The 26321-nt window shown below is 50.1% G+C and overlaps 1 protein-coding gene across 1 annotated transcript in view; it reads left to right on the top strand.

Annotated features, from left to right (window-relative positions):
* The window catches only part of DDX31 (DEAD-box helicase 31), a 69929-nt gene that overhangs the window by 36600 nt on the left and 7008 nt on the right, over positions 1-26321 (top strand). The window contains 3 exon segments of the mRNA XM_081803837.1: positions 4344-4425; positions 10631-10742; positions 16171-16339. Coding sequence (XP_081659963.1) covers positions 4344-4425; positions 10631-10742; positions 16171-16339 — 363 coding nt within the window.

Raw genomic sequence — 26321 nt, 5'->3', positions numbered from 1 at the left:
GGGTGGGACAGGAATCCTGCCGCGCACAGGAGCCTGGAGGGCTGCCCTGCTGCTTGGAACCGACACTGTGAGGCTGGCGCATGACTCCGCCGTACGCCTGCGCCCGAGGGCCTCGTCTGCTGGTGCTTTGCCTTGCCCAGCCCAGTGGTTTATGTAAAGCATCAAAGAAAGTGATGAGACATTTTCTCTAAAGTATAGAGCTGGCAGAATCATTGCGTTCTGCACCTGCACTGAAATTTCCAGACAGGTGGCGTGGGACCTGGTCTGGGGACCAAGTGCAGGCCACCCACACGAGAGCTGCCTGTGACCGTCCCCACCAGCCCACCATTGTTCCTACCTGCAGAGCTGTCCCTCTCCCTCCTTCCCTGCACCCGGGGCGGACTTCGCAGCACTCAGCAGTTCTGGGGTTGCTCGTGGGAACATCTATGGGCTGTGTACACCCTTCAGTGGTAGGGAGGCAGGACCCCACTCCTGATGAACCTGGTGGCGATTTTGAGCGGGCCCAGCTAATGCTGGTTTGGGTTTTCCTGTCATTTAATACCTTCAAACAACATCACCATTGAAAGAGTGGTTTCTATTGGTTTCAGGAAGACTGCATATTTTATCTCACTTGTAAGAGGACTTCTGGCCCTCAGTTGGTCAATCCCCTTTTACCAAGAGCTTCCTCTCCAGCTGGTTTCCCCAGGCCCTGGGGCTGGCCGATCCTTCTTACGGGCGCTTTCAGGGCCTAGGCTGGTGCTCGCTCGACTGGGCAGCTGGATCCCGGAAACACTGGGGGGTGGATGAAAACCCTCGTAGCCCCTTCTCCCATCTTCCCTTCCGCCGTCCTCATAGGCTGGGAGCCTGTCATGGCGCTGTGACTGTTTTCCTCTGGCAGGGGAACCTGTAGACCTCCAGAAAGTGTTTTCAGAGCCGGGTGTTGTCATCCACGGGAGAACATGTCACTGCGCCTTGGCGGCCTCTTACCCCTCGGCTGTCTTTCCCCCACCTTCTGTTCTAGACCTACAGATTCATGTTCTCCGGGCCTTCCTGTCAGCAGCTCCTGGAGGTTCTCCCGTGCTCATTTGCTTGGACCCGATAGGCTCAGAAAAGTGGGTACCTGCGGTCGTGAGGTCAGGCAATAATTGGCCAGGCCCAAAGTCGTGTGCCCGGGTGCCTCTGCCTCTCTCCCGCTCTCAAGCTTTCTTTAATAAATGCATTCAGGTGATGGCTATGAAAGGTTCAAATGTAAACCTAAACTCAGGGGAGAATAATAGTTGGCCCCAACCTGAATTATTAGCGAGCCACGTGTATTTTAAAGATATAAGAAGTACACTCGTTGTCTGTGACGGTCTCCTCTGGAAAAAACTGTGCCAGCACTGTTTGTGGGCAATCCAACACAACCAAGTGCACGTTCGGGAAACAGCTCCATAATCCAGGGATTCTCAGATTTGGACTTGCAGGGGAAGTTCAGAAAGATGAAGACAGAAGTACCCAGAGGAAGAGAGTCAGGTCTTTTGTGGAGAGAACATCCATTCAAGGGAGGAAGAGTCCTGGAGGGGTCCAGCCTCACTCGTTTTCTGCCCTGAAAACGTACCCACTGAACTTTGTGCCCCTGATCCACTGACTGCTTTGTGGGCCTGAGGTAATCAATACCACCCCCCTCCCAGCCCTGAAATACCAGATTGACGTTATGTTGTAGCCTTGGATCATGCTTTCTGATTTCTGAGGAAGGGCTGGATGTTGGGTATCTTTTTTTTTTTTTTTTTTAAGATTTTATTTATTTGCGAGAGAGAGAATGAGAGACAGAGAGCATGAGAGGGAGGAGGGTCAGAGGGAGAAGCAGACTCCCTGCTGAGCAGGGAGCCTGACGTGGGACTCGATCCCAGGACTCCGGGATCATGACCTGAGCCGAAAGCAGTCGCTTAACCAACTGAGCCACCCAGGCGCCCCTGGTTGTTGGGTATCTTGACTTAACACCAAAATATTATACCTAAGAAGACCTGATTACAAAGTGTGCCGTGGAAAGAAGCAGACTTGAACATTTTTGGAATACAAAAGGTACACTGCTAAGTAGTAAAAACAAAACAAAACCAACAACAACAAAAAACAGAAGGAAGGTGTGTGTGTGTGTGTGTGTGTGGAAGGTGTGTGTGTGTGTGTGGAAGGTTGTGTGTGTGTGTGTATGTGTCGTGCGTAAAGAACCTGGGAGCCAGGCAGCAGGATGCTGGGACGGCTGATGAACTAGAGGAGATATTCAGGAAGGCAGGCCGAGGCTCGAGGCAGCAAGGGCCATCACAACAAATTGCTGCCTGCCCTCGTACACCGAGCACCGTGGAACGCGCCCTGACAGTGTAATTTAGCAGCAGGGGCAAGAGACAGGCGCCCTGGGCCATTGCCACCTCTCTCTAAACGCTCGGACTTTGTTTCTGCATCCTTCTGACTTCCTGGTGTTTGCCAACTTCTTCCCTGTTTTCCACTTCTCCTTTAAATGTGTTTCTAATGAAAGTCGTCATGGGTTTATTAAAATGTAAATGCTTCATCAAAAAGTGTATTTCTTAGATCAGGTATGAGACAGTTCCCTGAATTTATTTATCTGTCTCTTTTCATAGGAAGGCAGGGTGATTCAAATCTGTTGATAGAACCATAAACAAGCAGAGTAGATTGGCTTTGTTCCTCGAAAGCAGCGATGTCTTAGAATAGGAGGAAGGCCCTTTTAAACTGTAAATCACTCCAGTCCATTCTCGGCTCCTGTTCACTTACGGTGCCTGGTCGCCCAGTGCTGTCACGTGGACGCACACAGCGGGGCTGAGCCCTGGCCGCAGTGTCCACACCACCCTGCCTGTCAGAACACGGTGCCTCTCGGTGGTGTGTTCAGTTCTTTGTATCCCCGACTCTGAATGGCCTTATTCTTTGTTTCCTTCTCCCTGCTTCCAGATCTCACCCCCAAGTCCTTATATTCCTTTTACTTTTCCTTTTTTTCTCTCAAGAGAAAAGGTGATGAAGAGGAGCAAGTCCGTTAGACAAAAAGATAGGCCTGGGCTGTGTTTTCACCTTCAGATTTCCAGGCATAAACAAGAGGCAAACTCAGCAGCCGCAGCTTTTCTCTCTCATATGAAAAATAGATTTTCCATGAAATCATGAGCCCTTTCCTCCAAACTGCTACCCTCGCAGTACATGCTCTGCCTTCTCCGGTTGACTCCTCCTGCTGTAAAAAGATTTCACGTATCCATGGGGCTGGGAGCTGGCAGCAGAGGAAGAGAATGTGGAGGGGCGGGGGCTGGGGGTGTTAAGGGAAGCGGTGACACATTTCAGGTAAATCGCTGTCAGAGACGTGACATTTTCATTCATAGCTTTGTCAGAGTAACCTTTGGGGGAAAGGGGGAGAATTGTCTTCTCCCACATGAGAGGTTGCCATTCATGTATTAATTTGCTGTTACATTAAAAAAAAAAAAAAAAGGAAAGAAACAACATACAAGGAAATCATTTATCTTTTTATGATCTGTTTTTCTCCCCAGAACTCCTCCTTCCCTTTTTTTTTTTCCTTCTCCCTGGGAAGTATGTTTTCTGCAGCTCCCGCTTCTTCCTTAGGCTCTAATACTTGAATCTGCATGCACCTCCCGTGCTTGAATGCCGTGGCCTTGCAGGACGTGGGGGACGCGGGGGACGCGGGGGATGCGGAGGCTTCCCTGCCCCGCCACGAGGCAGGGTGGGCCTCTTCTTCTGGCTCAGCATGGCTTCTGCTCACAAGTGAAGCCCAAATTCTGATCTCAGCTGTTTTTACATAGCTCTGGATTCTTCAGAGGTCATTTGTCCCTCACCCCTTACTAATTAAGAGGCAAGAGGGTAGACACCCTTCTGGGTGGAAGAGAAGAGGGGTTTGGTGCTGTGGTCACTTGTCAGCCTTCCCTGAGGAGTTGACCCCAACAGTTAAGGATCTTTGGCCACCCCGCCCCACCCCCCACTTCTTTTAAGTATAAAAGTAAAGGGACTATCCGAAATGTTTTTTTATTTCTTCATCTGCTCAAGTCAAAGTAGTCCATGAATAAGCAGGCCTCCTTGTTTAGTATTTGAGATGTGTTAAGAAATAATGACGCGATCCCTACAGAGGAGAGTCTAAATGTAGCCTGTTTGAAAGTCACCAGAGAGGATAGAGAGCGTTGGGATTATGACCCCATCTGTCCCTGTCGCGTCATAGAGGTCCCTTCCTTCCAAACTCCTTCTAAAGGTTTAGGAAGCTATTTCCTGTAAAGGTGTAGCTTCTACTTTATATCTAATTAGTGAGAACAGGCCAGTTTTATGCATCAAGATTCCAGATGTTGGAAAAATAAGAAGTTTACCTTGATACGCCCTTCCTTTTACAGCGTTTCTGAGATTAAGATGGAAGATATTTTGTCTGTTCTGACAAGGGATGATTGTTTTAAAGGGAGCCGATGGGGAAGCCAGGTGAGTTTATTATTATGCTTGCTCGAACAGACGTGACTGATTTCTTGATTTGGGGTGGTGGAGACTTTGTGTGGGGGATAGTTTGTTCCTCTGTCCAGCAGGCGTCTATCTAAGGGACTGTGAACATTAGATGAGGCCAAACCTTGATTGTATTTTTCTCTCTCTTTGCTTCCGGTTGTGTTTGCTAGTCTCATCCGGTTAATGGGCTGCTGTCCATTCTGGAAGTCCGCCAGGCCACAGCAGGCTTCCCAGAAAGGGGGTCTCCTCCCGGCCCAGAGTGAGTTTGGAGGCAGTGTTACATGCTCAGCCCTGGTGGTCCCTGTCCAGATCATCAGCAAGGACGACTGGCTGGACCCATCCACCCAAGACAGCATGGAAGAAATAGATCTCTCTTTGTCTCCTTTCAGACACACTTAGTTCATCTATTTTTTAGTGTGAGTGCCATACACGGAAGAAGAGTAAAGGTTGAGATCATTAGGGGGAAAAATCTGTGTTATCCATGCAGTTCCAAATGGAGATCTGGAGCATCCTTTCCTGCTTCTTTTCTGCCAGGCAGTCGTCCCCCCGCCCCACTCCAACCCATGACTCGGTACGTCACAGATACGTGTGTATAATGTTGCTGAATGCAGTTTTGTCTATGAAATATTAATTATTTGAATATTTTACATTTGTTTTCTCAAGCCTAAGGATAGACTGGAAAATTAGAGCCGAATAGATCAGGCTGAAGAGTTGAGGTGAGATTTGGTCAGTGAATGCTAGCACAAGCAAGCAAGAGAAACAGTTAAAAGACTCAGTTGATCAACAGTTGTTTTAAGCAATATTTTGTTATGAAACATCCCATATTAATAGTTCATTGTCAAGGGAGCGGACCGGTACCCAACCATTCATTGGTCGTTGCACGCTTCTTAAGCTACTTCTAGGTAGGGTTTTTTCCTGTTCCCCTGGACACTTAATTACAGGCCCAGGACAGCATGGGGGAGGCAGGGGGGCCGTTCCTGCGGGCAGCAGAGCAGAGCAGTTAAGGGCACGGCCTCAGGGTCGGAGTCCTAATCTCATTTACCAGCTCCGCGGCTCCGGGCAAGTACTGGAGCTTCCTAAGCCTTGGTTTCTTCATATGTCAAATTGAGGTCACGTTAGTATTCTTCTGGTTAGGAGATTGGAGGATTGAGTAAGAAAGAACCTGGAAACCCCAACACAGTTCTGAAGGGTGTTTATCGTCATCATCAGTTAGTAGCAGATGTGGAATTCAAAGTTCAGACTCAGTGACACAAAGCCGAGTGCTTTCTGCTGTGTCACCTGGAACATTAGCATCTGCCTGCTCTCCAGAAATAAGAGCAAGCAGTCAGGTCACAAAATGAGACTGTAAAGGTTCAGTCCAATCTCATCTTTACTTACACTGTTTCTGGGACCGGCTCTGTTGTTGATGTTTGTCCCTGAACCGGGCACACATCAGTTCTGTCCAGGGAGCTGATCGTCGAGGTCATCTGTGGCTGGAGACCCTGCTGCGGACGTTCCCCCGGGGAGGGGGCAGAGCAGCTCCAGTGCCCTCTGCTCTTCCAGGAGCAAGCCACGGCCATTTCTCCACCTCTGCCCTCCGGTGGCCTTGCTCTTGCTCGGCTCTTCCCCTCCACTCCCCCACCCCCAGCCCCAAACCCCATAAGTCCCTTCCTGGGTGTGAGGCCAGCCTTGAACACTTGCTGAGGCCCTGAGGCAGGCAGACTTGGGTTTCAGTCCCTGCTGGTGGTTCTACAACCTTGGGCAGGTTGTCTTCTCTCCAGCCTCAGTGTTCCCATCTGTAAACTGAGAACAAGGGTGCTCATCTTGAAGGTTGCTGTGAGGTTGACCTAAAATGAGGCAGAAAATACTCCATGCACTTCTGGGCCATGTTAATTTGTTCCAGCCCCAAGCTCCTGCTTTGGTAGAGAGGGACAAATAGAATATATATATATTTTAAAGATTTTATTTATTTGACAGAGAGATAGCGAGAGCAGGAACACAGCAGGGGGAGTGGGAGAGGGAGAAGCAGGCTTCCTGCCAAGCAGGAAGCCCGATGTGGGACTCGATCCCAGGACCCTGGGATCATGACCTGAGCCGAAGGCAGACGCTTAATGACTGAGCCACCCAGGCGTCTGACAAATAGAATATTTTTATATTTTTAAGGTGTGGTGAGCTTCGTTTTTAAAAAGAAAAAATGTTCGGGGTGCCTGGGTGGCTCAGTCGGTTAAGTGGCTGCCTTTGGCTCAAGTCATGATCTCAGGGTCCTGGGATCGAGTCCCACATGGGGCTCCCTGCTCAGTAGGGGGGGTCTCTTTCTCCTCCACCCCCCGAACTTCTGTGTGCTCCCTTGCTCTCTCACAAATAAATAAATAAAATCTTTTTTAAAAAAGAGAAAAAGCGCTCAGCAAGGTTGGGCTTTCACTGACACCAAAATAACTGGTTAGCTTACAAAATTAATCCTACTAGGTCCCACATGTCCCGTTGATGCAAACCTGGCTTGTTTAACCAAAGTTAACTTGAATTCAGAGGCCAAAGAGAAACTAAATGAAATTGACTATATTAGTAATTACCACACAGATCTACAGCCTGGAAGAGTGTTTCATGTGTGTGATCCATGTGAATAGTAAGATGAACAAAGTAGATGCTAGATACCACTTTTAGTTCTGTTTTAATTGCTGTTCTCAGTATGGGCAGTTCTGTCTAGCACACGAACCAGTGCCAGACAGATAAATGTGGGCTCAGTAAATAGGTCTTTTATACACGTAGCCAGACACCTCATTATAAGGCCCTCAGACTCCTCACTCGGTTGAAGTCCATTGTAAATGTCCCTTTGGCACATACATTTTTGGGCTTCTATGAACAGAAAGAAAGTGAGTGAAGCATCTGTAAAATGTATATTTCATATTTAGGTATATAAAATATATATGGCTACGTCTGGGTGTGCGAATGTTCACCCACCTACAAAGAGAATAAATTTGATCTTTCAGCTTTACTGGGAAGCACTCAGAAGGTTCTAGGGAAGCATGAGGGTGAAACTCAACTTGGCAATCAAATGATTAAAGCTAAATCCTTCCGTTTAGTTTTAAAAGTACCTTCAAAGTTAGCAATATCAAGACGTGCTTCCAAAAAAAAAAAAACCCTCCCCCCACCACTGCTACCACCTAAAACTTTTTTACAACAACAAAAAATACAACCCGAGTATCTTCAGCTCATCTGTTGCCTCTTGATGGGTGTGAAATTTTCATCTTCAGAGTATGCACACAACCCAAACAGGTTTTTTCTACGAGTTGTTTTTTTTTTGTCCTATGAAATATGCCTGTAAACGGACCTTAACAAAAAAAACTGGGCCATGGTGAGATATTAAAATGAGATCAGCAGCCCCTTCCCTCAGTCCCTTTGATCGTCTCTTCTCTCAGGGGGGGTCTCTTTCTCCTCCACCCCCCCCCCAAACTTCTGTGTGCTCCCTTGCTCTCTCTCTCACAAATAAATAAATAAAATCTTTTTTAAAAAAGAGAAAAAGCACTCAGCAAGGTTGGGCGTTCACTGACACCAAAATAACTGATTAGCTTACAAAATTAATCCTACTAGGTCCCACATGTCAGTAGGGCTTTACAGACTAAGGAATACTGAATGTGGACCCTTGGAACTGCAGTTTCCTAAGCTAGCCCTGGTCTACTAGTTGCAGGCTAGCTTCACAAACCACTACTGGGTCTGCACGTCTTTGAGGGGTGGGCGCGCCAGTCCTGCAGGGCATTCGTGCACCCTCCGGGCTTTGACCTGCTCTCGTTACAGCAGCATTCTACCTGTCTGGGGCTGAGATGGTGCTGCGTGCATAAGTCTGCCCTGTCTTCAGTTTAAATTTAGACTGTCCTCCCCAGAAGACAACTGAGAAATTTTACCTCATTCTCAAGAGGGGTAATTTTAAAATAAAGTATTTCTGAAAGTGGGGGTAGGGGGAGAAAGACATGCTTTTTCCTGAGTATATTATGTTTTCTGTGTTAACTTTTTCTTCTATTTTACTAAAACTGACCTCATCATTTCAAACGTGTGAACCTAGTTTTATCGCCTTTTTTCTACCTATTTCACTTGTACACACACATTACATATGTGTGTGTATGTAATTTTTTTTTTTTTTTGGTTGGGAAGAAAAGATGCCTCATTTTGAAACCTAAAGGGGGAGTAAGAAAAGCCCTTTGTAATATATCGCCGTATTATCACTAAGTCCCCTGACAGTGTGACACAGAAGCAAGTCACCTGTCACTTAAGCTTGAGGTCTCTTTAATTTTCTCCTGGAATTCGCACCAGGCTGTCTTTAATTTGAGGCCTTTATTGGAATTCTGAAACCTCTCTGCCTCCCCGGCTCTCAGATCTATTCTGAGAGCTGTTACAGAATGTATACAATAACCAACAGAGGGATTCAGGCGGGCTGCAGCTCTGTTTATCTAACACTCTAGAGGGATTTTTGTGCTTATTCGGTCCTGGCTGCCCGGCTTTCAATATCGCTTTGACAACCATTCTGCCCTTCTCATTAATTTTAAACAGTTAAAACACAGGAAAAAGAGGAAAAAGTTTTCATTATTAAAGTGCTTTACTTTTTAATAACAGAGGATTCTGTCCGCCAGGGGAAAGGGCATCCTCGCTAATTTCACATTCATATTAAAAAAAACACACACAGGAAGGTGACAGTTACGTTGCCGAGGTGGCTTAACAAAAGGAGGGCAGCAAAAAAAAAAAAAAAAAAAAAGTTTGCATTTGAGGGTAAAAAAAAAATCCTTGTTAATGACAATAGCAAATGTCCACTTCCATAACACAGCTCCTGAGTGACTTTTCTCTTGACATTCGAGTGGATAAAACCCTTAGGGGGACCATGTACTATGAAATCAGCTAGACTGTCATCAACCAAACAGGTAGCAGGAATGATTTGACAAAGCTAAAAACATTTTCAGGTTGTTAAAGTCTCTATTAATACAGAGAGGGACATCAACCCAAAGAATGAGGCTTTTTCTTCACTCCCCTTTGTTCTTCCTCTGGTAGCTTTAAAAGTGAAAGAGACTCTAAAGCCCAGTTCGGGCACCCTGTCCTCTGCGGGGATTATGGGAGGCAGGGACTAGGGCTCACACTGTTCCCTGGTGACCCACGTGGGCTGTGGGTGTTGGTTACTGTAGAGACTGAGTAGCATCTCTGAGAGAATCAGTGTCTTTGGAGAGACCTATCAGCCAAATTGAGTTTGGAGAATCTGGGTTCTTTGGATCTCAGTTTTACATTCAGTAGAAAGCATTCGTGTTTGTTTGAAGACATAGGAAACGGGCGCCTGGCTGGCTCGGTTGGTGTAGCATTTGGCCCTTGATCTTGGGGTGGTGAGTTCGAGCCCCACGTTGGGTTTAGAGCTTACTTAAAAAAAAAAAAGATATAGGAAACAACACTCGGTTTTAGGGGGATATAAAGAAAGGAAATCTTTTCTCTGGGATTTTTGAAGAATGAAAAGGATGTGATTTTTTTTTTTTTTAATTAATATTTTCCATCTGTAGAACTTTAGTGCATACAGATGTCACTCCTTACACAGGGATGGTTTGCTGCAGAGATCGTGTGGTCATCTCTGAATGTGGTGTGAAGGAATAGCCAACTCCTTAATAGGTCCCTGGCATCCAGCACAGTGGTCCCTCGCTGAAAGAATGGATCTGAAACACTACAACTCTGAGCCTCCCTAGGAATTGAGGGAGCATGCTCTGAAATTCAAGGACAGGCTAAATTTTAGGCAGGTCCCGCTGGGGCCCTCTTAAAGAGAAGATCCCATTGTTCCCCTGAGAAGGGTGAGGGAGGGGAAAGATTTAAGGCCTCAGTAGGACACACAAGTCATGTGAAACCTGCCTGTGTTCAGTGATGTTTTAAATGCCTGAATTGGACTTGGAAAATTCCAGAGTGTCTCCAGTGGGCATTCATTTTGAACAAGAGGCCAGGAGGACGAGTAAGTAAGTAAACAAGTAAATAAATAGACCCGATCTTCTCCCTCACAAAGCCATCTTCATCTTTGCTTGACTTTAACATCTTTATAGCTCCCGTTTTTCCTCTAGTAATATTGAAAGGATTACCCTTGTTGGCCCCTTGGTGGTTACCGGGTGGTTTTACTGTTATTAAATCTATTATAAAGTGCTTCATTATTCCTGACTCTGACTCTGTCTCTTCTTTAATCCTTCCGCCACCCTCCCAGAAATCCCGTGCTGCTGGCCCCCAGGAAATCCGAGAGCGAGCCACCGTCTTGCAGACGGTGTTTGAAGATTACGTGCACTCCAGCTCGAGGAGGGTCTCCTGGGCGAAGAAAGGTCAGTGGATTTCGTGGGTGCTTGTGCATGGATAGCCCCCAGAACGCCGTCCCCACCTCCACCCGCACACCCCCGACGGGCTGAGAGGCCAACCGGGGGGTTTCTGCTCTCCAACAAAAGCCTTCAGTCTCCCTTGTTCTGCAGGGTTTGGAAACAGGCACGGAAGGCTTTAAAGCGATATTAAATGCTAATTTCATCCTTCCCCATGTTTCGCACAAATGAGGCTTTATCTTGGCTTACGTAGGACTAGAACTTTGACCCAGTGACTTGGATCTCAGGGATCCATTTTTGTCTCTCTTTGAAAACTGGATAGACGAGACGTGACACGTCAGCAGAGACCGTTGTAGGCATGGAAATTAGAGTTGAAGGTAAGGACCGGGAGCATCAGACCTGAGCAGTCTCAGTTTCGACATACAGAGGAAGATGAGAAAGAAGTGCTGAGGGAGGGCCCTAGACCTTGAACCCAGTTCCTGGGGAATTTACAGGAGGGCTAGGTGTTCACTTAATATTCAGGCCCTCTTCCCGGGTAACTCGGCTCCTGGGGTCACCAGGCATTAGTGGGACTCAGCAGTTCAGTGGAGCAGAGCAGAGCACGCGGGACGGGGCTCCGAACAGCTCCTTACGGCGGCATGCATGCGCCGTGGCCGGTGACTGTGTCACGCATGCCAGAGTGACGCGGTCCATGCTGGGGGCCCCTCGCTGCTTTCTGGTAGTTACCTGCTATTTTGAGAAGAATGCTGGGCTGGCTTACCAGAACATCTTTTCCTTTTATGAATTGAAATTAAAAAAAAAACAACATTCATTTAACAAATAGTTATTGAATTAGTCACCCTTCTAGGTGCTTGGGATACATCAGGAATCAAAACAGAAACCCAAACCTCTCTAACATTCTAGGGGGGGAGCAGACAGTGAGCATAGTAAAAATAAACAAATCATATGTCTTCTAAAAGGGGTTAAGAACTATGGAAAAAAACAGCAGGTAAGGGAGGTGAAGGGGTAATTGGGCAGAGTGCATTTTACATAGAGGGTCATTGTGAGCCCTGCTGTGAAGGCAGCACGAGCAAATTGAGGGTCACAGACTGCTGACAGGAGGGCGTGCCAGGCCCAGAGGAGCTCTGGGGGGCAGGGTGGCCACAGGAGGAGAGGGCCCGCGCAGGAGAGGAGGCTTGGGAGAGGGCTTTGGGGGACCCCGAGGGCAGCGGGAGCCATTGCAGGACTTGGAGCAGAGATGTGGCGCGGCCCACAGAGGTTGGAGAAGATGGCCGGTGTGAGAATAGCCTGGGGGGCAGGGGTGAGTGCTGGGGGACTGGTTCCAGGCAATTGTGGTGATCGGGAGATCGAGGACAGTGGGTTAGTCGGCGGAGGTTTTTGAGTGCCTCCTGGGTAGCCTGGCACACTATAAAAAGCAGCCCTTGTTGCCATCACAGTGGAACAAACCAGAGCTACGCAGGATGAAAGACGAAGTCCCAGTGATGGCCTCATAACCACTGATGAGTCATTAGCATGTAGCATTCTGGACTGTCTTCCCATAGTAGCCTCTGCTCGTATTTCCCTCAGGTGAATTCAGCAGTTCCTAAGGGTTCTCCTCGGAACCTACTTTAGGGAAGTGCTAACCCACGTCTCAAGAGGAATAGATTATTTGTCACGGCTTAACTACAGACGTCGGGCGTCTGTTGACAGGCAGAGTGAGCTTGCTGGGTGGTGCATCACGTGTGGTGCAGGAGTTCTGGGTTAATAACAAAGTGGCCATGAAAAGGGAGAAATCAAGGCCATGCCGTCATCTTTGTCGTTGGTTTTGAGGTCAGAGGTGTTCTGGATCTCCTGGCGAGACTACGACTATCTCAGGCTCTCTGGTCATCAGAGCAAGGGTGTAGTGAGGAATCCTTAGAGAGTGTGGTTTTGTGTTTTCATTCGTCGTCACCACCACTGAAATCGTTCATGCCAAGAAACAAGCCGAGTTACTTGTCTTCTCTCTAAAGGGTATCGGAGTGGGGCCACTCTGCGGTGTTGAGGCACCAAAAAGGAAATTAACAGGCATTTTTCTCCTCTGCTAATTGATTTCCACATCAGATTGGTGATGGTCTGGGAGGAAGCCGCCTTTGGTAGGTCTCGGCCGCTCCACTCCTTCCTCTTCTGGTACTCAGCGTGCTGAGCTCCGGAGGTCACAACGGGGGGACAGCGACTGCACCCCACAAGTCGAAACTCTCTTCTGCATTTCAGTCTGCATATGCAAATTCCCCACTACTTCCGTGCCTCCCTTTTATGCCATTTCAGAGCCCACCACATGAATAATTAACAAAGCAGCTGGTTTTTGCCTTTATGGCAGAAAACTAGTTAGAAACTGGGCCAAGTATGCATTTGTTTTCCTTTTGCATTTCCTGACCCAGTCATTGTTAATAACCGGCGTTTAATTGTTGCCAGTTTCCAGAAGGAGTCACGCTTTCTCCCCGCCCTCATTTCTTGCCTCCTTTAGCTAGATTCAAGTGGTTAAAAACTGTGCTAATAGAAGTTTGAACTCCAGACTCCTGAACAAAAATTTCAGAAACTGGAGTTCTTTACCTACAAACCACCACTTTCCTGTGGTGAGGCCCCTCCAGCTTCAGGGGGCCCACATGCAGAGGAGTTGTGCCTGGCTTGGAAGAGCTGCTCCTCAAAGTCAAGAACACCCAAACCACTGATGACAGATTAGCCCCCTCTCTCAGTGTGATTGCAGGTAGGCAGATGCTCAACCAAATGCTTTGATACTGTTGTGGTGTCAGGTAGACAGGTGTGTGTGCCTTTACTCTGCACAGACGTTCGTCCTTCTGGGGGCAGGGGCAAGTTTCTTTCCTCCCTACCTCTTTGATCTTAAGTATCATCCATAAGATACTACTATTCCTGGTCAGATGGCCAAGACTAAATCTGATTTGAGGAACAAGGATGAAATAGATTGCCCTTACAGCTATGAGATAGGAGCCCGTGGCTCCGGAGTGCGTGCTCTAAGTGGCCGCAGCTTCCTCCGCCATCCTCGATAAGTGCCCTCTTTCTCTGCTCTGGGCCCTACAGCCCCTATTCCCGCTGCAAGTTCTCGACACAGACCCCGGAAAGCATCTAGAACAGCTTCTGCTGAAATTCCTGCTTCCCTGAACCATCCAAACACGGGAGGCCATTCAGGGATGTGAGGACAGCCAGGGGTCGCTGGCCCCAGGAAGACAGGAGCCTTGCGGACAAGGAGGGTTGGTAAAAATACACAGTGCGAAATGCTGCCTGAGCAGTTGTGGAGGGAGAAGGCACGTCTGCCATTTCTTGGCAAACTTGTTACTCCTGTAGAGCTGTTAGCTGAGCACCTGCGTCTCCTGGGACAGAGGCTCTCCATCCTCAGCTCTTCAGTTTGGTGCAGGAATAGGAGGCTAATGTGCTTACGTGGGAGAGCGGTGTGCATGAGGAGGCCTGGGCCAGCCTTTGGACAACCGAGATTGTAAAGGTGCAGAGTCTTTGGCTTGGCTTGGTGTGGCTGCAGTCTGCTTTGTTAGACCAGGAGTCAGGGTTGAGGCTCAGGAAAGCGGCGGCCCGGGGCGTGGAGGAGAAGAGGCCTGCACCCCGCCCCCGCCCCCGCCCCGCCCCAGGGGCGGTGGCGGCAGGCCCCTCCCGAGGACTGGAGTAGGTAGCTCCGTATCTGGAACCTGGTGTCGGAACCTGCAGGCAGTGCAGACCATGTGAAGTGTTAAAAGATTTCCGTTGAAAAAGCTAGTCCCCAGTTATTAAAAAGGGGAGTAAGCGGGGCACCTGGGTGGCTCGGTCGGTTGGGCGGCTGCCTTCGGCTCGGGTCATGATCCCAGGGTCCTGGGATCGAGCCCCATGTCAGGCTCCCTGCTCGATGGGGAGTCTGCTTCTCCCACTCCCTCTGCCTGACTCTCTGCCTACTTGTGCTCTCTCAATAAATAAATAAAATCTTTAAAAAAAAAAAAAAGGGGAGTAAGCACAGATTTACGAGAGGGGTGCAGAGGAGTTGCCTTGGTTATTATTTCTCATCGATTGGGAAAAGGAGTTCACTTTACTCAGTAAATAGAGCTTTCATGGATTCCCAGGATCCTTCCAGGAGCTGATCTGCTAAAATGACACTTTTTATTACTGTTCATAAACGCCAGTCTCCAGGTGCTGCTGGGATATTACGTTTAAGCTGTGGGCAAACTTGCCAGGCCAGTGGCTCCACAAGCAAGGGCGAGAGAGGCTGGTGTTTAGCGCCTGCTCTTCCATGAGACGAGCGGCGCTGGGCTCCGGCTCGGCCATTGGGAGAGCCAGGCTTGGAAGGAAAGTGAGCGGCGATGGGCTTGGGGCTCCTTCAGAGCCATCTCCTCTTGCACTGTTGCAGTGAGAAGAGGCAGGCATTTGATTTTCATTGAAATCGCAGTATATTTGAGGGGAACTGGGTATAGGAACATCTCTTTCCTCAAAGGGATACCGAGTTAAGGTGTAACCAGAGCTCCATGCTCCTGCGAACCATGGCTGCCTTTTCTCTGGCCAGCACTGGGCTCTAGAACAGGGCGCCTTCTTAACTTGAAGACAGGACTGAAACCACGATGCAGCGTCGGATGGACGTCTCTAGACTGTTGGCAATCCGCAGGGGAGAGACTGTTTTGTGGGCTGTTTTAGAAATTTAATAATTGCTTTCCTCCTTTTTAGAATTCTGTTTTCATTGCCTTTTTTATGCAGTTTTCAAATGGGTGTAAGAAGCACTGTATCAGTAAATCTTAGATGCTTTAGAATGAATTTGGTTCTAAAATCCCAGGAGTCCACGAGGAAGCAGCAGCCCTCCCTGTCGATAGGGGGGTGGAGGCGGGGCCTGCGGGTGAGCAGACTTACAGCAGTAGTAACCCGTCGTGGTGATAAGCAGAATGACAAGCACGGTAAAGCCTTTGGAACCTTTTCAATTTTATAACATGTGCACGTATTAGCTATGCAAAAATAAATGAAGTTGAATTAGGAAAATGTTTTCCTAACATAAAGGTCTAATGATCTCGTTTTTCATGAGAGAATGCCACATTGACCATGTTTTAGTTCCTTCACTCATTCTGCTCTTCATTCATTTATATGACAAACACTTAGCAGCTTGCGGTGTCCCAGCTACCATGCAAGGCCCCAAGCCTATAACGGGGGCGAAAGCGGGGCCCGTGCCCTCCAGGGTGAGGACACGCTAAACAGTAAAACCTGAAAATAGATTGGGTTTAACCAACAGATACTTGTGTCCTATAGGTTTAGTTTTTGAGGAATTAAAAATATATATATACACAAGTAAAGATTTAGGTGGTTCCTGTATGTGGTGCTGTCCTGGCTGTGTGTGGTGCATTTCCCGGCAAGATATGGTGGGCAGGACAGCCGTTGGGCCAGGGCACGTGGGGCGCCCCGAGCCCCCATCCTGATGGCCTCTCTGACCCCCATTCCCTCCCAGCTCTGCAGGCCTTCATCCGAGCCTACGCAACCTACCCCCGGGAGCTGAAGCATATCTTCCATGTCCGGTCGCTCCACCTCGGCCACGTGGCTAAGAGCTTTGGGCTGAGAGATGCCCCCCAGAATCTGAGTGTGGCAGCTGTGAAGAGAAGGAAAGCGAACCTGAACAGGTAAGATGAGCGGAGTTTGCCCTGTGACAATGGCTGGAAGTCAGGTGGGTGTGGAGAGCTCTGGGCCCAGCAGCAGGGAGGTGACGTGCTGGGCTTCTGTGTGCTCAGTGTCCGCTCTTCCGTCTTCGGTTCTTGTGGTAAATCATCACCAGTGTCTGCCCCTCTCTCAGTATAATAAGTGCTTGGAGCAACAGGAAAAGCACCTCATCTGAATGTTTTTAAGGCACCTGCAGAAATGCAGTGGGGTCTCCTGTCGGGTCCAGATGTCGTGGGGATATTATTGGGGCAGCAAGACAAACCTGTTGGGTTGTCCTCACTGCCCACCAGCAGAGTAACTCGGGGACTTGCTGGAGTCAGAGCTTCAGATGTGCTGTGGTTCACCCTGGAAAGCCTCCGGGGCTTGTACGAGAACTTCTGGCGTGTTCTGTGAGATTCGCCAGGCCCTGTCCCGGTGAGATGGGAGGAGCGGCGTGTGGAGTTCCAGCTTAGCACCTTTCTCCTGCAAGCTGGCTCCAGCGGCCAGCACTGGACTCCCTGCACCTCTTCACTCTCCTCGGTGCTGAGCACACACCCGGGCAAGTGCCAGGCCCTCTCCCCCTCCCTCCCCTCCCGCAGAAAGCCTGTTCCGAACTGTCCAGAGGTCCTAGGGAGGAGACCCTGCAGGGTGAAGACTGGGCTGAGTCCACCCCATGGTTTCAGGAGGTCCTGAAACCACAAAATACCTTCACAAAAGGTCCTTCTCTCCTCAGAGACTGGGTGTACTTTTAATATCAGCCTCAACCCCTTGCAGGAACCAGAATACTTCAGATCCCATGGGCTGCTTTTAGGGGGAATTTGTGTAGTACGTGGGTGGGAAGGATACATTGAACGAACATTTGGGGGTCAGTGAACTCTTGAATGCTCTGGACAGTCACTTTGTATTGCATGTCATTCTTTTTGCTTATTAATTACAAATGCCACAATCCACTTGCCCTGACTAAGAATCCGTGGGCGTGCCACACTTTTCCTGCACGTTCCCGCACAATGCCCGCTTGTGCATTCGCCACCACCACCCTCGTCGGCGCCTGGTTTCTCTGGAGCACAGTGACAAAAGGGAGAGAGGACCACCCAGTGTAGGGAAATGATCGCTGGCCTTGGATGTGGGGGACTTGGACTCAGTTCCAGCTCCACTGTGATATGAGCTTCTGAGCTTTGGGCCACGTCTCTGCTTAACTTCCCAGAGCCTCGGGTCCCCCAGCTACAGAAGGGAGAAGGAAATCAGTGTTTTTAGCGATTTCCCAAAACTGTTTTGAGAATCAGCATGAAGGTGGGTCATACAGATGAAGCACCTTAGAATGGAGACCTAGAAACCCGGTGGGTTAGGATTCTGGAACATCCAACATGATCTGTTCAGGGACTTGGCATCTACAAGGCTCTTTGTAATGGATACAGTTGGCCTAATTGTAATGCCGATTTGGGGATATTTAAGGTGGTTGCTTTTTTTATTCATGTTAATACCACTCATACAGGACCATACTCCAGTAGTTCTGTGAGGCAAGTCATTCTCGTCGTGCTGCTGTTCATCCATGCCCAGACAAGACTAAGACACATCCAGCTCTGGTTTCTGCCAGGCGGTTTTGAGGTGCAGGGCGCTGCCTGCTGCCCCAGCTGCGTGTTCTGGTCAGGGCCGCAGCCAGCGACTTCTCTGCCCGTCCTCCCAGAGGGAGAAGACGCCTCACATCTACTCCCAGGCACGGTGGCGGTGCACCAGCGTTAGGTCGCTGTCCTGGGATTGGAGGTGGCTGGTATCTCTCCATGCTGACTTTGATTTTGAGTGGGTGAGGCTTGCGGTCAGGTCTGAGGGTGACCTAGTGATCTGGAAGCCAGGCCATTCTGCCACCGTTTCTAAGATGTTGGCACTTGGAGAAGATAGGAATGCACGTGCCAGTCGATTACTGGTAAGAGACACGTATTTTGCTGATTCCTCTCCCCGCATGTAAATGTGGTCCCAGTATCTTACTGTTCACAGCTGATGTACCTTTATGACTGGGAATTTCATTAGCAAGTGTGAATCCAGATAGCAGCTTTTCAGACTGGGGTGTCCTCGGCTCTTCCCCAGGTCCTGGAAAGCGGAGCAGCAAGGAGGGAGGCAGTTGGGAGGGGGGCTTGGGGCCAGCATTGTCCTTACCTTGAGAAGCCACTAGGGAGAGAGCAGGCCTCCGCCTCCTGCTTCGGCTGGCCCTGCTAGCAGATGGGCACCAGGACTACTGTACCCCTGTGAGCAGGGGATTTAGCAGGGCTTTATTTCGGGAAGAATGGGCTGATTAGCCGATAAAGAGCATGTAAGATGGTATGGGGCAGCCTTTGATGTCTGGCTGGCGCGGCAGGGAGCCGGGTGGTGAGTGACAGCAGTGTGTCACAGGATTACTCCGCCCGCGACAATACCGCTTTCTGTTCTGGCCATGTCATCACTCAGTTACAGCTACTTTTTGGGTTGTTATGCCCTTCTTTTGAAGGCATTTCTCTCCACACTCTCACATCCTCCCACCCCACCCCTGCCTCACTAACGCAGACGGGCACTTGAATATGGTAGGCACCTTTTTTTATTTGGGGAAATCTTGTCACTCGCGCAAGAAGAATGACTTTGCAGCTAATCTGCACATGGACCATATAATTGTGGTCGGGGTAAGTGGCAGAGAAAACTTGACAGATTTTCCACACCTCAGTCAGGGCTCAAGCAAATGCCAGTTGCTGCTTCTTGAGCCCTGGGAAGAAAAGTGCATTAAAGCCAACAAAGTGCAGAGAGTTACACTGTGGCCACAGTGATTGTTCTGAGCCCAGGCGTCTCCTCTGAAATCCATCTGTCAAGAAAGAGAGTGGTTCCTTATGTTTTGTATGGACGGATCAAGTAATAGCACTAAATTCGCCAAATTATGCTGCATTCCACTTGATGGGGTTTACTGCCTAGAAAAGTTACGTGTTCTGTGCAAAGCTCTGATACCTGCAGACACCAAACAAGGAGCTCGTCTGGGCGTTAGAAACGCGAAGCAAGGGCAGGTTAGCTCAGGTTAGCAACGGCAAAGGGAAGTTTTATCTCGTCTGTGTGCTTTTAGTCCTTTGCTTGACCACTGTTCAGAAAAAGAAATGATGTCCCCAAATGCGATCTTAATCACCAGGTCTGTGTCTCCTTTTTCAGTCCTTAGTTCTGAAAGGGAACATGAGCTGTTTCTCCCCCGCACGCAAATACAATCATGGTTACAAAACTCTTCTGACACCTAAACGCAGACCTGCCAAAGCAGCCCCCACCCCAAACCCCGACACAGACATGCACACAGGGAGTCGGTGCTGGTGGTAAAATATTGAGTGGCCCCTTAGCAACATCCGTCACAAACACAGCCTTTTCCCCCTGTGAAATGCAGTTCGGATCTGAAGCTAGGTAGATTCAGCAGTTACTTCAGAGAAGCAAAGGTAACAGACCTTCCAAAATTTCCCATCTTCCCAGGGGACACTGAGCCCCAGTGTGTCTGCTTCGGGAGGTCAGAGTTGTGTTGTTTGCCAGGGTGTCTGTCTGTGTAGGCAGTCACATACGAGTCGTGAGCAGGCACGCTGTGGACGGCTGCGGATCCCTCACCTGTCTGACACCGTGGAGAATGGTTCAAGAATAGAACGCCTTACAGTGTCAGCGCTACCGTGACAATATGGAAGAGCAAGTCTGCTGGTTGTAACCACCCTCTCTCGTGTGAGTTATATGCTGGCACCATGAAAGCGCTGCTCTTCCCCAGACGGTTTAGTCTGTAGCTCCCTAAGACTTGTCGACCCCTGGCTTCTGCCACCTGTGTCTTTCTGATGTTTTTCTTAGTGCCTAGAAACATCTGGGACATCGCCTTTATCAGTAACGCAATAACTATGCTCCCCTGTTCTCAGCTCCCTCCTCTTAAAATTAGGAGAAAAACAACAGTCTGAATTGTTGACTGTTCTTAAAAGAAATGCAGTTTTGTTTTATTTGTATACATTTTCTCAGGCCAGCCTTGTTAAGTGTTACCTGATCTTACCAAACAGGTAAACAGTCTGAAACGAGGGATCTCTTAACCCTGACTACTGGATCTGTGTGTGCGTGGCCAGGGCTCGGCAGGCTGTGGTCAGTAATACAGGGGTACGTGGGGGCTGGCTCCCCTGGGTCCTGGCCTTGGGGCAGAGCCACCGGCACCCGAGCACTGCAGAGCATTGCCTTAACCTCTGTCACCCCCAAAGTTTTAGATACAGTGCGTTCTCTCATGGAGAGGGTGCTCACCAGACTTCCCATCTGAATGATCACAAACGCTTTATCACCAGCGTTTAAACGGGGGGTTCTGCAGAGCTCCGTCTGAGGCATTTTGCAATTTTGAAGGCCTTTGCCCTGTCACTTGCTGTGATTCTCACCCTCGCCTGCTCGGTAGTTGTTAAATAACTACCGAGAGTCCCTACTGACTAGTACTCCAGTGCCCCCCTCATGTCCTAAATGCCGAGTAAGGGGGGTCACACAGTGATGAAGAGTCGGGACTGAGCCACTTCCCCTGTTTGTGCCCTGGGACAGGTGACTCAGCCTCTCTGTGCCCACTCCCCCCACCTCCCAAACGGGGAACTGGAGCTTCATGGTGCTGTCGTGGGGACCAAACTAGGTGCGGAGTGTAGGGCGTTGACACAGTGTCGCACGTGAACACACGGGAGCACTTGCTGCTGGTTCTTTGCGCCCGCCTTCCCCGTCCCTGTGAGTGTCCCTGCGATGGGGAGCAGGAAGTGTGGCCAGCGGTGAGCTGTGCAGCACCCTTGAACTTGTCTTATCAGGAGCAACCTTGTAAACGTGGAGCTGGTCCTCTCTGAGACACGCATTAAGAAGCTGCAGCTGCACCTCCCTGTAAGGCAATATTCTCATCATTAGGAGCAGCTTTCCTGCCAATTTTTACGTGGCATTTACAATCTCCCTAAGTTCACTTAATTAGCTGAAGGCAAACCTGGAATCTTGCCCACTGTGAAAATTTTCTCGATTTCATTGAGCCAGTTATTCTGTAAAAAAGATCGGCCAAATATGAGATCAGAGGCTGGATAAAGCCACACTTGAAAACGTGGGGGTCTCTGTGAGAACCCTCCCACCCCCTGCATGTGGGCCGGATCTCCCCTTATCAGGTCCGGAGCAGCATTCAACACCGTTGACCACCCTGGCCACCTTGCACTGGTCTCCTCCCGCCACTTCTTGAACCCTGCCACGATCAGTGGCAGCTCTCGGCCCCTCACCTTCCTCTGGCCTTCTGCAGCAGCCTGCGGCCACTCTGCTCCCCTCCAACCTGTGCTCCAGGCCGAAGAGCCTGCACAGCCCTCACCCATCACCCTCGCGGCCAGCCTTTTGCTGGGTCTCATTGCTGTAATGACTCAGGCAAGTGACAACAGCAGACCCCCTCTTCCCAAGGACCTGCGTTGGGGATCAGCCCACAGAATGGGGGACAAGCTGGTTCAGGAAGGTCAGATCACTCGACTTCAGGCTGAAGACCAGAGGGAAACAGCTAAGGACCACTGGACAAGCCTTGAGGACAGATGTGCGTGTCCTGCGTAACAGGGGAGCAGAACCTGCTCTCAGGCTCTCCTGAGGAGCTGTATACAATACAGATGCCCAGGCCCCAACCCAGGCAACCATGGTTCAGGAAAGTCTGAAGTCATGAAGAGTGGGATGGAGGTGGTCATGAACTTGACTAACAGGTCTCTAGACCCAGGTCCTCGGAGCAGGTGATGGGGTGTCCTTAACACAGGAGGGCCACGAGGTGCTGGCTAGGTGTATGTGTGTTCTGAATTGGAGACAGGATTAATTGATAATTTAATGCAGAAACTGGATGAGCTGCACTGGCTGTAGATGGGACCATGTCCGACTGGCCTCCCCTATCAAGGGAGAGAAGATGGGTCACTTTGAAGTCCACACTGGATTATCGCTTTGGGACATCTGTACTCTTGTATATTGTCCAGGCTGTGACAGGGACAGAAGTACTGTGAAAGGTGGCCGGTCTCTTCTGGTGGAACACACGGCCCAGCACAGAGTTGTCGCTCAGTCACCTGTTGGTTTTGAGCTCACCACGTTGCATTCATAGGTGATTCCAGGTGGGTGGCCTGGTGTGGGCACAGGCTCCAAGGGGAGGGCTTGCCCTCTTCCGGTGCAAGACCAGTCTTCATTCCTTTCCCTTCTTGCCAGTCAGGGGCTGTGGGCCCCGGCTTAATTACAGCGGTGCACATGCAGCTTTTTACATTTGGCCTTTTGCTTCAACCACTATTTTTTTCTCTCTGACACCATGCAATTACCAGCCCTGGGCCTCCTCGTGAAACAAACACACCCTCATCCCCACCCGGCTAATGAGGCGATTAGAGGGATTTCATAGTGACCTTGCTCTTCCCGCACACCTGGGTCACCTGCAGACAGCGGGAGCCACAGGGTGTGCTTTCAGTCAAGCCGTCAGGGCTGACAACAAAGAACAGGAGCCCAGCCAGCCTCTCCTGGGAGGTGCTGGGACGGTCACGTTCGCTGCTGGGGCCTTCCAGGTACTGGAGTTGGAAGACGCAGCTGGCCCAGCACGACTCAGCGGATGGCAGTTGAGGCTGCACGCAACAGGAGATGCCAAGCTCTTTGTTAGATTGGCCTTGCTCGGAGCTCTTCCGGTTCTTAGCATTGGAGAAATAGGAAAGGATGTGGTGGGCCCCAGCTTTCCTCTCCCTACACATGGCTCCGTTCAATTTTAGTCATCCTGGGCCCCTCCTGGCCCCTCCTGGGGTTGACTCACTCCTCTCATCTGTCCCCATGGTCTTTGGGCTCCTTTTCTGAGTAGGAAGGTGTGTGTCCCCAGCCCCTCTGTGCTCTCCTTACTTCGATGAGGCCAGAGCCTTTGCATCCTGCTACGACCTGAACAAAATGACTGCAGGTTTTTTTCAGATATCCTCTTCATTCTGGCCCTGAGTTACAGCAACAGCCCAAAACGGAGAGTAACGTCTTAACTACTTAGTAATCCAGAAGAGGGATGCAGTTGGAGCACCGCCCTGGAGCGGCAGCCTAGGACTGTGGGACTCTTCAGGGCTTCTGCGTACTCTCGGCCGTGATGAGTCCAAGTGCGGATCCCACGGAGACTTCACTGGGGCCCTGTGACCAGGGCTGGTCCCCAGTGGCCCGGGAGGATGTGGGCGGGCCTGGTCCCATGGCCCTGAGTCTGAGAGAGTCTGGAGCCTATGCTCTGAGCACTTGGGTGCTGCCTTGCGTGCCCTTTGTGGACGCTTCCAGCTTCTGGAGTTGATATTGGGCAAAGTAACAAGTATTTGGAACTTGCTAGAGCTGTTTTTCTGTGTGAGCAGATAGTTGTTCATGTAGCGGAAGAAATAGACTTGAAGCAGGAGGTCAGTGGGTTGCGTATACAGAAGACTTTGGTTTGAAACCAGCAGAGTATCGACCCCTGGAGTGGGTGGTAGAAGCTTTGTGTTTGTGGGGCAGTCACCTGGAAAGATCTCCTAGAAGATGATGGCAGGGAGGATCTGAGTCCCACTTTTTCTCTGGCTTCCTTCAGGGTCTAGAGGCAGAAGGGTGCGGTGCGGTGCAGTGGGGAAGCCTGGAGCCGACATCAGATGTCTCGAGCTTGATCCCAGCCCTGGCGACAGTGTACCTGCACCGTGGGTCCTGTAGGGCTGTGTGGCATGGGAGAAGGTACTGAACGTGGAGCACCTGGCGTGGAGGCCATGCCACTGTCTCCCACTGCCCCACTTCCTCTCTCTGAGTCAGTGAGTGAGGGGTGAGCACTTCCCGGAATATTACCGAGTGCTCCCGCCGCAGCCTGCCCTTGACCCACCTCCGTGGCTCCTTGGTCCGGAAGCCTCTGCTCCAGGCTTCCCAGCCGTGGGGCCCCGCCACCTCCCCAGTGGACCCTGCTTGCTGTGAGAGCTCCTGGAAATGAGCCCCGACAGACCACTTTCATTTTCCCCCCTTTGGTCTTCTTTCCATTCTGTGGTCTCTGTGAGATTCAAATGCTTGAATGTGCATGATTTGCAAACACAAAAATATAAGGTGCTGTTATCGTTGATCAAAGCCGTCCCTGGTCCACAGGACATGTGTCGGATATCTGATGATGGGTCCTTCTCTCCCGCCTTTCCTCTTTTCCAGACTGTTAATAACAGTCAACATTTAACGAGGACCTTTGCAATAGGCACTGTGAGAAGCGCTTTGATTCATTAGTTTACTTAATCCTTTTGTGAGGGAGCAGACTGGCACGAGGAGAAATCGGACTTCGGCCAGACTTAGAGAGTCGCACAGCCTGTGCGGGACGGCGCCAGGGTCCACCCCCTCAGAGGGGCCCGCTCTGCCCCTCGGCGCCGCCACCAGGCCCTGCAGCCCAGCGCCTCTAGCAGCTCCTCGGTCACAGTCGTTCCTCTGGGCGGCTCTTCTCTTGGCCCAGGTTCTTTCCAAAACCGGGCCCGTGAGACTCCCCAGACATGCAGCAGAGACTGACCAGCACAAAGAGGACAGTGATCGTATCTGTTGGTCTATTAATAGTAAGGGCCGGGACCGCGGCTGCCGCTCATGGGGGGCTCAGCTCCGGCCAGGCTCTCGGTGTGGCAGGGAGGTGGGCGGGTCTTCCAGCCAGCTGCTTTGCCTCAAGAGCAAGACGTTGCCTGTGTCCCTGTTGTTTCACCTTTCAGCTGAGGCCCATCCCTTTGGCCTGCTAGGGTGTGGCAGGTGTTCTGTCATCCCGTGTGTTAGCTGTCCCTGCAGGCTGCTTTTCATCTGCAGATGTGATAAATATGCCTCATAATATCATCCAAGGCATCCATAATATGTCAAACAGGACAGGCCCAGAGGGCTGAGCTCTGGGGTTTGGTGCTGAAATTCTGCACCGAGCTTATCAATCTCAGGCAGCATTTTCAGGATATAGTCATACCAGTTACAAATGCACTTAATTGTTTCCATGTCCACTCAGTATTTCTCCATCTCCTTATTTTCAGAGAGAATTAAAATGTGTCAAGCATTCTAACATGCTCGTAGGCCTGGATGTGGAGGCCCTTTTTGACATGGGAGAGACTAAGCTTGGAGAAAGCTATTGACTCCCCGGGGGCATCAGTTCGGTGAGGGGCAGAGCTGGGATTCCAGCCAGGGTCCTCAGAGCTCTCGCCTTCTACCCTTTCCGTCCCCAGCACTGCCACCCTGCCCAGGGATGTCTGTGCCTAAGTCCTGGCAGAGCTTCTGTCACTTGGGTACAAAACCTCTAAGTTCCCCTCCATTTCCAGGATTCTGATTCCGCTCTTCACTTTTAGGCCTCTGCTATCTCTAAACATTATCTCTGTCCTCTCTTCTGTTGTGCCTGCCCTGACAGGCGGCAGATCTCTCACAAAGTCAACGTACTGCTCACCTGTGACCACTGCGGCCTGGCGGCATGCCTGCCCTCAACCCGAGGCTCAGAGCTCCCTTCTGCTTTTCACTGGGTCTTGTTCTTGGATGTAAGGCAGTCCACAAAGCCACTCTCGGGAATTTTCCTGCAATGTCCACCGCCACAGCGGGGCGCACTTGGAATGGGGTGGCTTCTGGGGCCCTGGTAGTTTCACAGAAGCTAGAGTTGGTCTGATCCTAAGAAATCATAAAGAAAGCATCCCTTATATGGTCCACGCACCAGCTTATATCTGCCGAAACAGAATCCAAAGGTTAAAGGAGTCTTGGTACAGTTGCTGTTCCTTCAGTGACCGTGAAAGGTTTGGGTTTGATAGTGTGTAGGCGAAATTATCATCCCATGCTGGCTGATTCCTTACTTGAACCACTTTGTTGCACCAGAGGGACTGCTTGTCAAATTCTCCCTGGAATTGTTTGTTACTCTTACTGCCATCTGAGAGCCACCCAAACCCCGCTCAGACATTGCTGCCTTCCTTCATCCATAAGAGCAAGGCGGGAAGTAGAAACTTTGAGTCTGTCTCAAGCCACCTGAAAGCATCCCTGTTTCCTACCAGGATCACTTAGAAC

Source organism: Leptonychotes weddellii, chromosome 14 (assembly GCF_054177405.1).
Source record: "Leptonychotes weddellii isolate Sample4059 chromosome 14, ASM5417740v2, whole genome shotgun sequence".
Lineage (NCBI taxonomy): Eukaryota > Metazoa > Chordata > Mammalia > Carnivora > Phocidae > Leptonychotes > Leptonychotes weddellii.
The sequence above is the reverse complement of the archived record's forward strand: the minus strand, read 5'-3'. Positions and strand labels throughout refer to the sequence as shown.